This window comes from Lutra lutra, chromosome 18 (assembly GCF_902655055.1).
Source record: "Lutra lutra chromosome 18, mLutLut1.2, whole genome shotgun sequence".
NCBI lineage: Eukaryota > Metazoa > Chordata > Mammalia > Carnivora > Mustelidae > Lutra > Lutra lutra.
The window spans coordinates 34544573-34559946 of record NC_062295.1 but is presented as its reverse complement, the minus strand read 5'-3'; the positions used below and the strand labels follow the sequence as shown (position 1 = coordinate 34559946).

At 48.9% G+C, this 15374-nt stretch overlaps 1 protein-coding gene across 14 annotated transcripts in view; it reads left to right on the top strand.

Annotated features, from left to right (window-relative positions):
- Nucleotides 1-15374, top strand: part of TRRAP (transformation/transcription domain associated protein) — a 114280-nt gene that overhangs the window by 70847 nt on the left and 28059 nt on the right. For all 14 annotated transcript variants that reach the window (XM_047712682.1, XM_047712677.1, XM_047712678.1 and 11 more), the window contains 10 exons: nt 574-695; nt 1017-1230; nt 3593-3772; nt 5894-6040; nt 9440-9559; nt 9780-10067; nt 10232-10369; nt 10976-11088; nt 11535-11670; nt 14542-14733. In XM_047712682.1, the coding sequence (XP_047568638.1) occupies nt 574-695; nt 1017-1230; nt 3593-3772; nt 5894-6040; nt 9440-9559; nt 9780-10067; nt 10232-10369; nt 10976-11088; nt 11535-11670; nt 14542-14733 (1650 nt within the window). The remainder of the gene's footprint in view (nt 1-573; nt 696-1016; nt 1231-3592; nt 3773-5893; nt 6041-9439; nt 9560-9779; nt 10068-10231; nt 10370-10975; nt 11089-11534; nt 11671-14541; nt 14734-15374) is intronic.

Genomic DNA, 15374 nt, shown 5'->3' with positions numbered 1-15374 from the left:
AGCCCCACATCGGGCTCTCTGCTTAGCAGGGAGCCTGCTTTCCCCTCTCACTCTCTGTCTGCCTTTTTGCCTACTTGTGATCTCTGTCTGTCAAATAAATAAATAAAATCCTTAAAAAAAAAAAAAGTTTTTCTCACTGTGCTTCGCAGATTTTAACTAGAAGCTTGAAATAAGTAGTCACTCCTCTTAATGTGGTTTTACTTGTATTAAAATGTGAAGTGAACCTTGCTTCTTGGTCTTTGTATGGGTAAAGTTAAGCCCCAAAAAATTAATAGGGACTGTTACTGAATTTAGAAGGATGCTTGCAAATGTCTAATTTGTTTTAATTCAGTTGCTTTCTCTTCACAGTAAGCAATAGCCTCTAGGAAAGTTAGATCTGTAGCTGCCTTGATTTTAAGTATTTGCAGATAGTGAGACCCAGGATCTTTCTGTTTAAAAACAAAGATTTACTGATGGAGTTGTAGGAGCTTAAAAGAGAATAGAGCAGATGGCTGGAATACTTTTGAATATGTCTGTTCTCAAGCAGATGTAATTGACCATTTCTTTAAAAAAACCAAAACCTAATTCATACAGACACCTACGCTCCGGGAGAAGTCTATTTTGCTCGTGAAAATGATGGCCTACATAGAAAAGCGCTTTCCAGAAGACCTCGAGTTAAACGCCCAGTTTTTAGACCTCGTGAACTACGTCTACAGGTAATGACCGCGATGAACCAAATACTGCACGTGTGTGTCCACAGTGTGTCCTTTGACTAACTGATGTGGCATCATATCTTCTCATGATGGCTGAAGCTTGACTGTGCGTGTAAATACTAAATCCTGTCACACATTAGGTGCCCCATTAGCACACTCTCTGCTCGAGTGCTCTGTGGGCCTGGGGGGCCTCATGATCCTCCCTTAGCTCTGGTGTGGGGTTGCGGAACGTCGGCGCCCGCTGGTTCTCGGCCTGTTTGCTTGCGGCCTGCGGGGGCTCCCTCTGCTGCGGCTCTTCACCCCGTTTTCCTCCTTCCGTTTCAGGGACGAGACGCTGTCGGGCAGCGAGCTGACTGCAAAACTCGAGCCGGCTTTCCTCTCCGGGCTGCGCTGTGCCCAGCCTCTGATCAGGGCAAAGTTTTTTGAGGTTTTTGACAACTCTATGAAACGTCGGGTGTACGAGCGCCTGCTTTACGTGACCTGTTCGCAGAATTGGGAAGCCATGGGGAACCACTTTTGGATTAAGCAGTGCATTGAGGTAGGACGGGCTTAGCTCAGCGTCTGTGGCCCAGGCACCAAAACCAGGGTGGGAGAGGGTTAGCACTGTCTGAGAGGAACTGGAAACCTCCACCTTAACCTGCTCTCCTCTCTTCCAGGAAGAAAAAAGACTTAAAGCTGTGTTTTCAGCTCAAGGGGCTTTTTTTTTTTTTTAAAAGATTTTATTTATTTATTAGACAGAGATCACAAGTAGGCAGAGAGAGAGAGAGAGGAGGAAGTAGGCTCCCTGCAGAGCAGAGAGCCCGATGTGGGGCTCGATCCCAGGACCCTGGGATCATGACCTGAGCCGAAGGCAGAGGCTTTAACCCACTGAGCCACCCAGGCGCCCCTCAAGGGACTTTTTAAGGGTGATTTTAAGTTCTTAAAAAGTTGAATAGTGTTCCTTAGTTTATAGCTAAAAGATTCATTTTTCCTCATCTCTGACAATTGTAAATTCTGTCTACATGTCCTTCAGGATGTAATGTACTGTGATTGTCTGGTCCCGTCATTCTTAGAGCTGGAAGTTAGGGCAGCCTGACAGAGCCATGGGCTTTGCTCTCTCTGTGATGAGTGCCGGTGCTGGTGACAAGGGCCTGTGTAAGCCTGTCAGACCATTCCAGTGGCTGGTCAGATGTCCACGACCGTGCTGACAGGACGGTAGTGAGCCTTCCTGGGTTCTTGTTTGTTTGAGATTGAAATCCACGGTCTTTCGTTGGCACCGGGCCGTCTAGTTTCTGGTGCATTATCAGTGCTGGCAGGTGATCCTGGTCTCCCGGTGCAGGACGGGTGGAACCAGCAGGTCACTGTGTTACTTTGTCCAGTGAGACTGAAGCTTGTGAAGTTCTCTTCGGGGAAAGGGGCCTTGTATACCAGGCAACAGGGAGGACTTGCTAACGTGTTTGTGTTGGTGCCGCGTGTGCGTTCCATAGCGCTGTGTGCAGCACGTGCTGGGAACTTGGCAAAGGGCCACACAGTGAGCGGTTCCTGATGGATGCATCATTGGTTCAAGAGAATTTTTAGTTGCTGTTAGGTGCCAGGCCCTGGGTCAGGTTGTAGAGACACAGATGGAAACGACCTTGACCGCGGTAGGTATGCTGGAGCGGACGGAGAAAGGACAGGTCATAGGGCACCAGCTGGGGATCTGCCATTCCTTCCCTTGTTTGTTCTGCGTGTCTGGTTTGTCCCTGCGTGTTACCAGTCAGGGCCACCTGCCTGCTTCTCACCCTTTTTTCTTCCTCCTCCTTCGCGTGGCCGCCATCACTGCTCACAAGGGTGACGGGAACAGTTGGCTCAGTGTCCCCACTTTCCTGCCTACCCACCAGTCTCGTTATTGTGGGGAAAATTGTCCTCAGTAAAGCAGATCATGTCCCTCCTTGCCTTGGTACCGGCACAAACTCCAGCTTGTGGGATACGGTCTTTCTGGCCCCCACGTGACCAGACCCTTGTGCCTTTGTGCAGCTCTGTGTTGGCCTCCCTTCCTCCCTCCCTCCCTCCTTAGTCTCCAGCCCCGCTGGCCTCTCGTGTTCCCAGACGTGCCACGTTCCTGACACCCAGGCTGACACTGGGCACCCTTGATGCTGTCTGTCTTCTGGGTGTGTTACCACAGTGAGTATGTGTCTTCTTGGTTTTGTTTGGTTTGGGCCTGTTTTGTTTTTTACTCTGTGTCTGTTGTTGTGTTGGTGTTGGTCTTGTCCTTCCCTCTGACCCTTCAGCTCCACCAGGGCAGGGACGCCTTCCTGTGAAATTGACATACGAATCCAGGGCGTCACAGAGCACCAGGGGGTGCTCAGTAAATATCTGCCCCCAGAATGCACGAGAGCCAGGCCGAGGGGCAGAGGCCAGGTGCTGAAGCATTTTGGGACATGGGGCAGAGTCTTGAAAGTGCTGGCTGGGGGTGGTGGGGGGACTGTTACATTACAGAAGAGCTCGTGAGCCCTGCTCGGGAGCCTGCACTGTCCCCTCGGGGCCGTGGGAAGCCACGGTGGGGGGGGTCGGCACAGGGAGAAGAGCACTCAGGTCGCCTGTGGGTGAGGAGGGAGGTTTGAGAAGAAGAGGTTGATGCGTCAGGAACCTAGTCCAGGCAGGAGTCGATGGCAGGAGGAAGCCCGTCTGGTAGGGGAGAAAGATTCTGAGCTTATGCTTAGACGGAGTCAGAGGTCCTGAGTACGGGTGTCTGAAAGAGACGCTGAGGCTCCCTCTAAGCTGGGGAGAAGCGCACAGCCGAGCTGTGGGCTAGGAGTCCTCCGCATGTGCGCTCGAGAGGACTAGTTGAGAGGACTAGGCCTTCACCGTGGGTCCCTGCACCCCAAATGCCAGGCGAACGTCCTAGGTTTGTCTTCTTTTTCTCTCTAAACTCTCTTCAGCTGCTCCTGGCGGTGTGTGAGAAGGGGACTCCCATTGGCACCAGCTGCCAGGGAGCGATGCTCCCGTCCATCACCAACGTCATCAACCTGGCCGACAGCCACGACCGAGCGGCCTTCGCCATGGTCACACATGTCAAGCAGGAGCCTCGGGAGCGAGAGAACAGCGAGTCCAAAGAGGAGGTAATGCCGCCGATAGCGTGGGGCCTCCTTTTCACAGCAGAATCCCTGTTTCTGTTGGCGAATTTTATATCAGCTTTAGATTTTTGGAGTTAGATTCTGTCTCTAACCTCAGAGTTCTGAATGTGGTGCCTGCATTTAGTCAGATTTTTCTTTCTTTTTTATCGAAAAATTACGTTAGACTCAGGTGTCCAACATAATGATTATCTGTTTATTCATGTATATTACTAAACAGTCACCATGATAGGTCTAGTTAACATCTGTTACCACAGTCACCACGATAGGTCTAGTTAACATCTGTTACCACACAGTTACAGAAATTTTTTTTTATAATGAGAACATCTACTATCTCTCTTAGCAACTTACAGATGTGCAGTACAGTGTTATTAAGTGTAGTCACCATGCTAGACATGGCCTTCCCAGGACTGACTGATTTTATAACTGGAGTTTGTACCCATTTTGTGTATTCCTGATCTCTCTGGCAAGCATTGGTCTGCTCTGCAGGAGATTTTTGTGCTTATAAGAGTCCACATATGAGCGAGAGCATATTTGTGTTTGTCTGACTTACTTCACTCAGCAAAATGCCCTCAAGATCCATCCACGTTGTTGGAAATGGCAAGATGTCATTCCCTTTTTCTGGCTGAATAGTACTCCATCATATGTAGCCACACCACATCTTCATTGTCCATCCGCTGAGGGACACTTAGGTTGAATTGATAATCATCTCGTGTTGCCATTTAATTTTGACCTTGTCATGAGCTAGTGCTGCTTAGTATTGGATATTCTGGTGTTGGTGATGTTTCTCGCCAAGTGAAGGGTAGCCCATGTTGTATGAGCACTACCCTGAGGAGGAATGCCCACCGTGGCACTAGCAGGTTCCACTGGCAGCCTGCTGCAGACCTCCTGAATCTCCACCTGGTCCTGGCAGGGGCAGCCCTGGAGCCCAGAGCTGGCCAGCAGGGCTCATGTCCCCATCTTCGTGGCCCTCGGCAGAGAGGACTGGCTGCCACTATTCCAGGCATAGATCTTTAAACTCTGTCTCCTTTAGGTGGTTGGCTCTTAGAAGCTCAGTCTCTTCCTGGAGTGTTGGGTTTTAGAAGCAGCCGCCTTGGGGCACCTGGAGGGCCCAGATGGTCAAGCATCCAGCTCCTGGTCTCGGCTCAGATCCTGATCTCAGGGTCGTAAGACTGACCTGTGTCAGGCCCCACACTCAATAGGGAGTCTCCTCCCCGACCCTTTGGTGCACCCCACCCCTACTGAGCAGGTGCACATGTGCACTCTCGCTCTCTCTCTAAAAGAAATAAAATCTTAAAAAGCAGAGCAGCTAGTTTTGAAGGAGGAGGCACCCTCTTTGCTTTAAAAGGAATAGTTTGATCCCTCTCCTGGATGTGGAATATCTACTCATTTTATTAATAAATAAGAATTAGAATTTTCTTCTCCGTTGCTAAACACTAGATCATGTACTGATATGATCGTTTCCTTCCATCATTCTGTGTGAACTAAATTACCAACTTGGAAGTGACTCCTCTGCTTTTCCATGGGCACATCCCAAATGGTCAGTAATTTGGCTTGGAGGCTGGTTCGATGATGGGATTTTGGCTGTGACTTCTCAGAAGCTTCCCACAGAAATAAGGTTTGTTACTTTCTGGGAGTGAGTCCTATAAACCACCGTGCCAGCAGGTTCCGCACCACGGCCCTGACAGTATTTTTACTCTGGATGAGCAAGACAGCCAGGCAGCCCTCCTGCACAGAGGAATGGCAGGCTCTGATTCCTTAGACTCTTCTACAGTCTTCCTTATTATTGCTGCTTGAAGTTCATGCTTTCATTCTGCTTTCCACAATCCGAACAGGAGAACAAAACAGTGACCTTTTCATAGTGTTTTTGTTTTTTTTCTTTCTTTTTTTTTTTTCTTTTCCATAGCGTCACTTAAAGAGAGATCTGGGCCAGTTAATCTGCTTGTTGTTTTTTCTGGAACTCCAGATTATTTAAATAATTACAAACTTCCAGGAAACGGACTAAAGTTTGACTTGCAAAAACGTAACAAGTCTGTAAGAGTTGTGTTTGTTGGATTTCCTGTAATCATTTGACCTTTTGGTTTTACCTGTTTGTGTTTTGTCTTGCAGGATGTAGAGATTGATATCGAGCTGGCTCCTGGAGACCAGACCAGCACGCCCAAAACCAAAGAGCTTTCTGAGAAGGACATTGGGAACCAGCTGCACATGTTAACCAACAGACACGACAAATTCCTCGATACTCTCCGGGAAGTGAAGGTCTGTGTGTGGCTTCGGTCGGCGGGGGGGGATGGTGCTTCTTCTTTCTCCTGAATATGTTGACTCCTCAGGCAAGGCTACTTCACAGTGGTGAAGTCGTCTTCTACAAATTACAGTTAACTTTCTTTCATTTCTCAACTGATGCCATTATGGTTGTGTGACATTCTAGAGAGGTTATTCTGTGCAAAGATTTGAGAAAGAATTTACAGTATCTCACAGGAGAAAATAAGAAAAAGTTAATTTTTCCACTGCTACCCCTTGAAAGAAATGGAAAAATGGTTTACCAAATACACGATGAGACATGGCTGGATTATTTTTCAGATGCAATAAAAAAGGAGAAAATGAAAATAGGGTAACATGGTAAGTGAAGCCCACCCCTCTTTGCAGGGAGAAGTTCCCCAGATGCATCTATTTTGAGATTTAGCCAGGTAGAAACTCCCACTTCTAGAAAGTCTAAGATTAATTATAGGTATGCTAATTTTAAAGACTAAAAATCTAGGGGTGCCTAGGTGGCTCAGTTGTTAAGCATCTGCCTTCAGCCCAGGTCATGATCTTAGGGTCCTAGGATTGAGCTCTGCCTTGGGCTTCCTGCTCAGTGGGGAGCCTGCTTCACCCTCTGGCCCTGATCCCCATTTATACTCTCTCTCTCAAATAAAATCTTTAAAAAGTTAAGGCTCCATATGCCAAGCTGCTTTTGATGTGTATTACAAAGGAACAGTGATGATTCTGTTCATACCTTGAGCTAGGTGAAAAAAATTAAAGGGGAACTACCTCTTACAGATAGTTTCTGCATTTAAATGTCTCTGGTGATCTATCCTGAGTTTATGCATTAAATCAGCCTTTGAACTTCTGAGTGATAGTTGTGGTATTTGTGTGTGGAGAAGCATTCAAAACTTGGTCTCCTGGTGCACGGAACAGGAAGCAGAGCGTAAGCGTCTCTTGTTCACAAACTGAAGACCTTACTAGGCCCCTGTCCCTGCTATCATCACTGCCAGAAGGTGAGATGGTGGATCAGTGCCCCCAAACCTGAAGGCCTTACTTGGCTAACAGTCATCAGGATGAGTTGCCATGTAGATCCTGACTTACTGGGAGCCTTGGCATAAGCTTGATGATCAGCTCGTTGGGGAAGATCAGTCAGAGTACATTTTAGCCGTGCTAGACAATCGAAGGAAACAGACAAGAGTAGCCAGCGCTCATGGGGCTTGGGTTCTAGTGGGGGAAAGTAGTAAACGGAAAGAAGTAAAATCAGTATGTACTGTGTCAGGTGGTGAGCGCTCTGGGGAACAGGGAAGCAGCCGGGAGGCTTAGGGAGTTAGAGAGTATGGCGATGGTCTTCATATTTTTTTTTGCTTTTTGATGGTCCAATCCCATTTAAACATTTTTTTAATTAAAATTCAGTTAATTAACATATACTATATTACTGGTTTCAGAGGAACAGACCTGTGATTTAGGCCTTATCCCATAACCCCAGTGCTTATTACATCATATGGCCTCCTTACTGTCCATCACCCAGTGACCACCCCCCTCCACCTCCCTCCCTCCAGCAACCCTCAATTTGTTTCCTGTGATTGAGGCTCTCATGGTGTGTCTCTCTCTCTGGTTTCATCATATTTTTTCCTCTCTTCCTCTATGATCCTCTGTTTTGTTTCTTAAATTCCACATATCAGTGAGATTATATGATAATTCTCTTTCTCCGATTGATTTATTTCCCTCAGCATAATACCCTCTGGTTCATCCACATTGTTGCACATGGCAAGAGTGTTCTTGTTATTATACCATGTGTGTATGGAAGCTGTTTTTTGCAGAGCAAAGTAGGGTTATAAGTCCCTGCATTTGTAAGTCAGTTCCTCCCTGACATTTTCATTCCTGAAACTCCTCTACCTGTGAAGTGGTCAGGGGCCAGTGGGCGCCTCCAGGCTCTTTGTTTCTAAGTCTGGAGGGACTAGGGGGGGATCTGAACAGGTCTTTCCTGAAACCGGGCAAGCCTGATCTCGTCTCTGCTGTGGGTCTCTGGTCCCAGAACTGACTGTCTTACTGGAGGTGGGAAATCTGTTGAAGCCAGTGTCCCCTCCCTGCCTCCCCCACAGTGTCCACTCTCTATCTCCCTGGCGCTGAGGGCTGCCATAGAACCCACACCCTTCTTCACCTCTCCCTGTGGTCACATGAGAATGAGGACAAGCCAGGAGCCTGTTGAATCCCCCACCTGTGATCGAGATGAGCATTTTTTTTTTTTTTTAAGATTTTATTTATTTATTTGACAGAGAGCGGAGATCACAAGTAGGCAGAGAGGCAGACAGAGATAGAGGGGGAAGCAGGCTCCCTGCCAAGCAGAAAGCCCAACGTGGGGCTTGATCCCAGGACCCTGAGACCATGACCTGAGCCGAAGGCAGTGGCTTAACCCACTGAGCTACCCAGGCACCCCGAGATGAGCATTTTAATCAGCTGGTCTGTGACTGCTTGTGGCCCTTCAGTGCTTCGGCCTCTGCTAAATGACCCGGGGCCGGGAGGCTGACGACACACTGGCCGGGGAGGACAGAGCCACCACATGGGGTCATCCAGGTTCATGGAGCGGCCCGAGTACCAGCCAGGAGCATCCTTCACTGAAGCGTTTTTCCCCCATTTTCCTTGAAATATTTCTGTCTTTGCTTTTTGCATTTTCGGTAGACATGAATGTGAGGGTGATTTCTTTTCTTGGGTTTGCTGTCGGAGAAAGGAAAGCATAATCATGAATCCTCTGTCATTGAACCCCCGTCTCTGTGGGGAGGTGGGCCCTATGGGCCCAGTGGCTTCAAGCTGCCTAGAAACCTGCCTGTTCATAAGGAATCCTGGCAGCTAATTCAGACTTTCAGACACAGCAAAGCTGTGGACAAAGTCAGAGGCACCTGTGGATTTGGTTCCCTTTTGGGGCCCTTCGTTTCCAACCCTGGCCCCTTTCGCGGGGCGTCCCATTCCAGGCCAGGCCGCTCGCTCCCTGTCCGCCTCTCCCCCGCCGTCAGCTGCCCGGGATGTCTCACTTCTTGATCTGTTCTTCCGAACTGTCCTTCTTGGCCAGTGACTCACCTCCCGTGCGTGTGCTCCTCCCCTTTGCTCTTCCACGTTGCCAGCGGCCTCATTTTGCTGGTACCCCCTTGCCTCCCATCCTCACTCCACGTCAGCGTTGCGCTTGTACCTCGCAGACGAGGTTAGAAAATGCCCCTGAAAGTTAAAAAATGTAGGCAGGAAGCTGGCTGCTAAGCACACCGTGCGTGCTCCGAATCTCTTTTTGCTCTGACCTGGCACTTGCCCAGTGTCCGCAAGTGCGGAAGTGGAGGAGCGTCCACCGGAACACAAGATGGGAGTGTCCTGTGTGTGGATATGTGGGTTCCCATGTGGCTTCATGATTCTCTGTTCTTTCTGTAGACGGGAGCCCTGCTCAGCGCCTTTGTCCAGCTGTGCCACATCTCCACAACACTGGCAGAGAAGACGTGGGTCCAGCTTTTCCCCAGATTGTGGAAAATTCTGTCTGACAGACAGCAGCATGTGAGTATATGTTTTAAAAGCCCGTTTTTGAAGACCGTAGTTTTAGCTGTTGATAAATATCTGTGAATCACCTTGTTAAGTTTCACAGGGCGAGGAGACCGCTGGCCTTTATCTGATGGTGAGTTCTCTAGAACGTTCTAGAACTCTAGAACGCTGTCAGATGCTGCGTGAGTGTGAGGCCGTGTTTTGAGTGGAGACATGACGTGCTCTTGGGTTTCAGGCTCTGGCCGGTGAGATCAGCCCGTTCCTGTGCAGCGGCAGCCACCAGGTGCAGCGGGACTGTCAACCCAGTGCCCTCAACTGCTTCGTGGAGGCCATGTCGCAGTGCGTCCCCCCAATTCCCATCCGGCCCTGCGTGCTGAAGTACTTGGGGAAGACGCACAACCTTTGGTTCCGCTCCACGTTGATGCTTGAGCACCAGGCTTTTGAGAAAGGTCTGAGCCTGCAGATTAAGCCGAAGCAAACAACGGAATTTTATGAGCAGGAGAGCATAACTCCGCCTCAGCAGGTGAGGCCCTCCTCCTCTTCCCGGTCCCGTCGTTTCTGCCAGGGACCTCCCTGCCTCGGGAATCCTCTCCCCAGTGATTTTTAAATGGCAGCACAGTGAAGTCGCCTTATTGGGAAGAAAACGTTTTTGTCCCGAGCACTCAAGAATCCACGCTGTGTTTTCAGGAGATACTGGACTCCCTGGCCGAGCTGTACTCTCTGTTACAAGAGGAGGATATGTGGGCTGGTCTGTGGCAGAAGCGTTGCAAGTATTCGGAGACGGCGACGGCCATTGCTTACGAGCAGCACGGATTCTTCGAGCAGGTAGCCACCGTCCCGTGTCCAGTGACGTGGCCGGGCCCCATGGCTAAGGAGAGGCCGTTTCTAACGATCTCAAGTCAGAGTTCACATTAGATAACTTCACCGGTTTATTTCAAGTGTTTATCCTCCATAGAAAGGCTCTTTGATTGAAGTCTCTAGTGTAAGAGAAACCTATGTTATATGACACGAACATTTTTGAAACTCAGTCATGAAGCCTTTACCATTAGTTGCTAACGTGGATGTTTTTTATCTGCACTCAATGGTCCTGTCGGAAATGGCAGATAGATTGTAGTTTGTATTTAAACGTTAATTCTCACGCCTGTCCTTTCATTGAAGTGTGGCCCCGTCCCAGGATATGGTTCTCAGCCCCCAAACTCTAGAAGCACAGGCATGAGCTATGGCCTCCTCTGTCCTTTCGCTGAAGGACAGAGAGCTGCATCCCGGGGCTAGGCTGTCTCCACTCTGTCCGTTCTGTGGGGTGTTATGTGCCACTCTGTTCCCTGTGCGAGCAGAGCCTCAGGGCCAGTGATCTAGAGAAGAGGGCAGGGCACTCCCAGGCCTGAGTTCCCACTTGCCCTAAATAACCGAGAGCATTATTGACTTCTTCAGGCTCAAGAGTCCTACGAAAAGGCAATGGACAAAGCCAAGAAGGAGCATGAGAGGAGTAACGCCTCCCCCGCTATTTTCCCAGAGTACCAGCTGTGGGAGGACCACTGGATTCGGTACGCCACAGTGCTTGACTGTTCAGGACTCTCTTAAGGGAACTGGGGGCAGGGGGACAGGGAGAAGTGTTTGAAATTGTCTTGTAATGAGTGCTTTTAAAAGGGGACTTTGCTATTTTCTTTATGGCCTTATAAAGAAAAGAAGCACCTCAGAAGGCCATTTAATCCATGAGTAATTAAAAGCATCCATTGGAGAAAGAACAGATGATCTCTGCCTCCCCACTGGGTCTGGTGCTTAGGGCTCCTGCCCTCGGTGTCCTGGGGAGCCGTTTCCTTCAGGGATCAGGGGGGCTCACCGCAATGGGGCACCTTGGGACCTCACCTTTTGCCCTGTGGGGGGAAAATTTTTTTTGCAACCCACAACTGAAAATCTTATCCCTTGCCCTTTCTGAATCTGTGAGTGTTTTGGTGAGTGAACGTCTGCCCTTGAATCCCTGGTCTTCCAGATGCTCTAAGGAGTTGAACCAGTGGGAAGCCTTGACAGAATATGGCCAGTCCAAAGGTCACATTAACCCTTACCTGGTCCTGGAGTGTGCTTGGCGGGTATCCAACTGGACTGCCATGAAGGAGGCATTGGTGCAGGTGAGACCACCCTCCCCCACCGGTGGTTCTCCCGGGCTCGGGTGGTGTGGACCTCCAGAGAGTTCTCTTTGCTTGGAGCAAGCTGGGCGTTTTGGCAGATGAAAGACAGCTGTTGGGAAGCAAGTATTATTTTCAGTTCTCTAACACCTTTCCCACATTTGTTCAGTTTGGGAGCTGGAGGAAGAATTAGATTAGCGTGATGGGTCTGGTGCAGAAACGCTGCTGGAGGTGAGCACGGCGCGGGTGAATCACGAGTCGGACCTGGCGGGTTAGTCGTCGCTGTCAGCAGCCGTGTGCTCAGTGAGGCGGGTGTTCTCTTCCAGGCATGTTTGTTATGGGAGTGAAGGAACCCAGGATCATTAAGCTGAGTCAGGAATTTGGTTGAGCACCACTTTTTTTTTTTTTTTAATTAAACTCCATCCAGAGGATTCAGTGCACAGCGGAAGCGTGGGCCCAGAGGCCCTATTCCCTTTTTCCTGCTGGGGGGACCCAAAAGCCACAGTGTGGGACAGCGCAGCTCTGTGTCCTCTGAGCCCCACGATACATTATTTTTGCCTTAAATGGTCTTCCGGCGTGGCTCTTCTTGCTGCCCTTCATCATTTGCTGCATCCGGGCCCTTCCCTCATACTCTCCCTCGGCCCTTTCCCTGCTTCTGCTCCTCATCTCTCCGCCTTTCCCGCGTGGGGTTCGCAGCTAGGGTCAGGTGGAGGAGGTGCTGCCATCTACCCATCTCACCCGTCCTCTACCCAGCCGGGCTTCGTTGAGCTCACACCAGTGATTCTCCTTTCCTCTTGTAATGCGGACATGACTTCAAAAGCACACTGAGATTGTAGAGCGACTGTCTTTGAAACGACGAACCTGAAATTTTTAACCCATGTTGCAGCTACCATGTTTATGTTATTTACTAGTGTGGCTTTTTAACAAACGCGTGGAAGATGGTGGAACTGAGATGACGAACCACAGCGGGCGGAGACAGCCCAGGGCTTGACTTTGGGGTTGGGATCTGGGAATTGCCTGTCTGATGCAGGGAGTTTGTTCCAGAGATAACCCATTACTTGTATTATTTCTGACAAGACACATTTACAGTGAGTTGTTCTCTTCCTTGATCTGGTAGATGTTCTGCTGAGTAAATATTTATAGCTCACTCTGCTCTTTCCTTTCTTCTCCCTTCGCGCGGTTTTACTTAGCTGGATGCAGGCAGCGTCAGGCGTCCTGCATGTCAGCCGTAGGTCTGAGAAGTGAGTTTTTTATTTTATTTTATTTTTTTTACAATTTTATTTATTTATTTGACAGTAGGCAGAGAAGCAGGCAGAGAGAGGAAGAAGCAAGCTCCCTGCTGAGCAGAGAGCCTGATGCGGGGCTCGATCCCAGGACCCTGGGATCATGACCCGAGCCGAAGGCAGAGGCTTTAACCCACTGAGCCACCCAGGCGCCCTGAGTTTTTTCTTTGAGAAACCCTTAATCATTTTCTAAAAATTGTGCTTACGGATTAGAAAAATGCTCATTGTATGTGAATAAACATTCTGGGTAGTCTGTAGTACATTCAGAGAGTGTTGGTCCAAGTAGATGGTCCAAAATTATTTACTCACTTACTGATAATTCAAGAAAAAAAATTACTTCTGTTTTTGTTAGTGTGCATTATGGTTTAGGGCTGCTTGGTTCGGTATAATCGATGGGGCAGCTCGTTTCAGAGGGTGGGAAATGAGAGATGCCTTTGTTCTCAGTGTTACGGGGATGGATGTGGTGATTGACAAATGAAGCACAGAAAATGTGCAATTGGTGTGATTTTAGTGGATTGTGTTGGAAGCAGATATTTTGACAAGTTTGTCTTCCTAAACTTTTTCATCGTTGGATTCTTGAGATCTGAGAGAGGCCATGAATGTGAATGTGCTTTAGAGAAGGAAGATGTCAAAAAAACCAGCCAGAGGGTCACATAATGCAGGATGGCCCCATCATCATCCTGGTCCTTGTGTCACTTAGTATTTTGGCACTAAAGTGTGGATGGTTTTTATTACTGCCCAGAGATGCTTCAGAATGAATAGCCTTTCTTCTCCTACACAGAAATGATTTTTTAAAAGACCTTAATTTTTATCATTTATGTTTTTAAATGCTCTGGACAGAATTGATAAAGTGAGACCAGTTTTAATGCTTCCTTTAGAGGGTGGTGGGCAGACAGAGCTTTTGAGGGCTGAAGGGGGAGCGCGGGGAGCCTTTATGTGGAGGCGCACGTTGTCGGGGGAAAGGGGCAGGGGTTAGAGCCGAGGAGAGAATGTGACAGCTCCGGGCTCAGTAGTTCATAAGAGAGCTGACAGGCGGGATGTGAGAGACCTGGGGGGAATCTTATAGTAGACGGCGGAGTGCGGCTTTTGAAGAACAGTCAAGTTTATGCTCTCTCATATTCTTATCAACTGGAATCATTGCCTTTCGCTTCCTTGTCTAATGTGGAACAAGTTAGATTGATTTCCCAGGATAACAATATGAATTGGAAGCAACTCAAAATTATATTTATCAGAGTGGAGACAAACATATATTGAATGCTTTGGAAAGTCGCTGGCTGACTTTGTAGCCAAGGGATGATTGTTAATCTGGTCTGTCACATCAGTGTTCATCTGTCTCTCTCCTTTCTGGAACTGCTGATGACTTAAAGCAAAGAACCTGTAGAGACTGGCTACTCACTAGAATTTAGAAAAGGAGAGTGTCCAGAAAATGCCATCTAAATTCATGACTTCTCCAAGGAAAATAAGTGTTCGTAGCTTAATTCCTGCTTACCGCTTTGCATGATTGGCTACAAACAAATTGGCTTGCATTTTTGACCCTTTGTACAGACAGGTTTGCCCGTTACTTCCCATGTCATGTTCTTTTCCCCACCAGGTGGAAGTAAGTTGTCCCAAAGAGATGGCGTGGAAAGTCAACATGTACCGCGGGTACCTGGCCATCTGCCACCCTGAAGAGCAGCAGCTCAGCTTCATCGAGCGCCTGGTGGAAATGGCCAGCAGTCTGGCCATCCGCGAGTGGCGGCGGCTTCCCCATGTCGTGTCCCACGTACATACGCCTCTTCTCCAGGTGGGTGTGGTGAACGCACCGAGCTGGACGGCAGGGAAGAAAGTCCTTCCACTTGTCTCATCCTCAGTAAAAGGAAAGCAGAGTCAAAATATAGAGTAATGTTCTCATTTCTGGAGCTTCCATGGGATTTGAATGACAGGTGACCTATCAGGAGCGATTTTGATGTATCTCAGTTTTGCTCCAGGCATTTTCGTTAACGGCCACCATAGCCCATCAGTGTGATGCTGCTGTGTGTCCTCTGAAACTCTTGTCGGTGCCGACAACCTGTGCCTGAGCCTCTTCCTTGCTGGGCCATCTGCACAGTTTTTGACAGTTCATTCCCGCCACACAGGCCACCATGCACTTGCTTGGCTCTGACGCAGTTTCTCGCACAGCCCCTCGCGGTGCTGCTCCTCTCCACAGAACATACTTCTTCCCACCCGGCTGCCTGACCTTGAGGCTCCCTACGAGCCGGAAGTGAAGGCTAAGGCAGACCTGTCAAGTGCAGGCCGCAGCAGGCGCACAGCCCTCAGCAAAGGCTGAGCGGCTTCGTGGTTCTGGTCTTTAGGGTCTTCTCGGGCCAACTGGTTGACCACTAAGCCACCCGGGCAGAGACTTCAGTGGTTGCGTTCTGTAAATAATAGAGACTTGATCGAATCAGT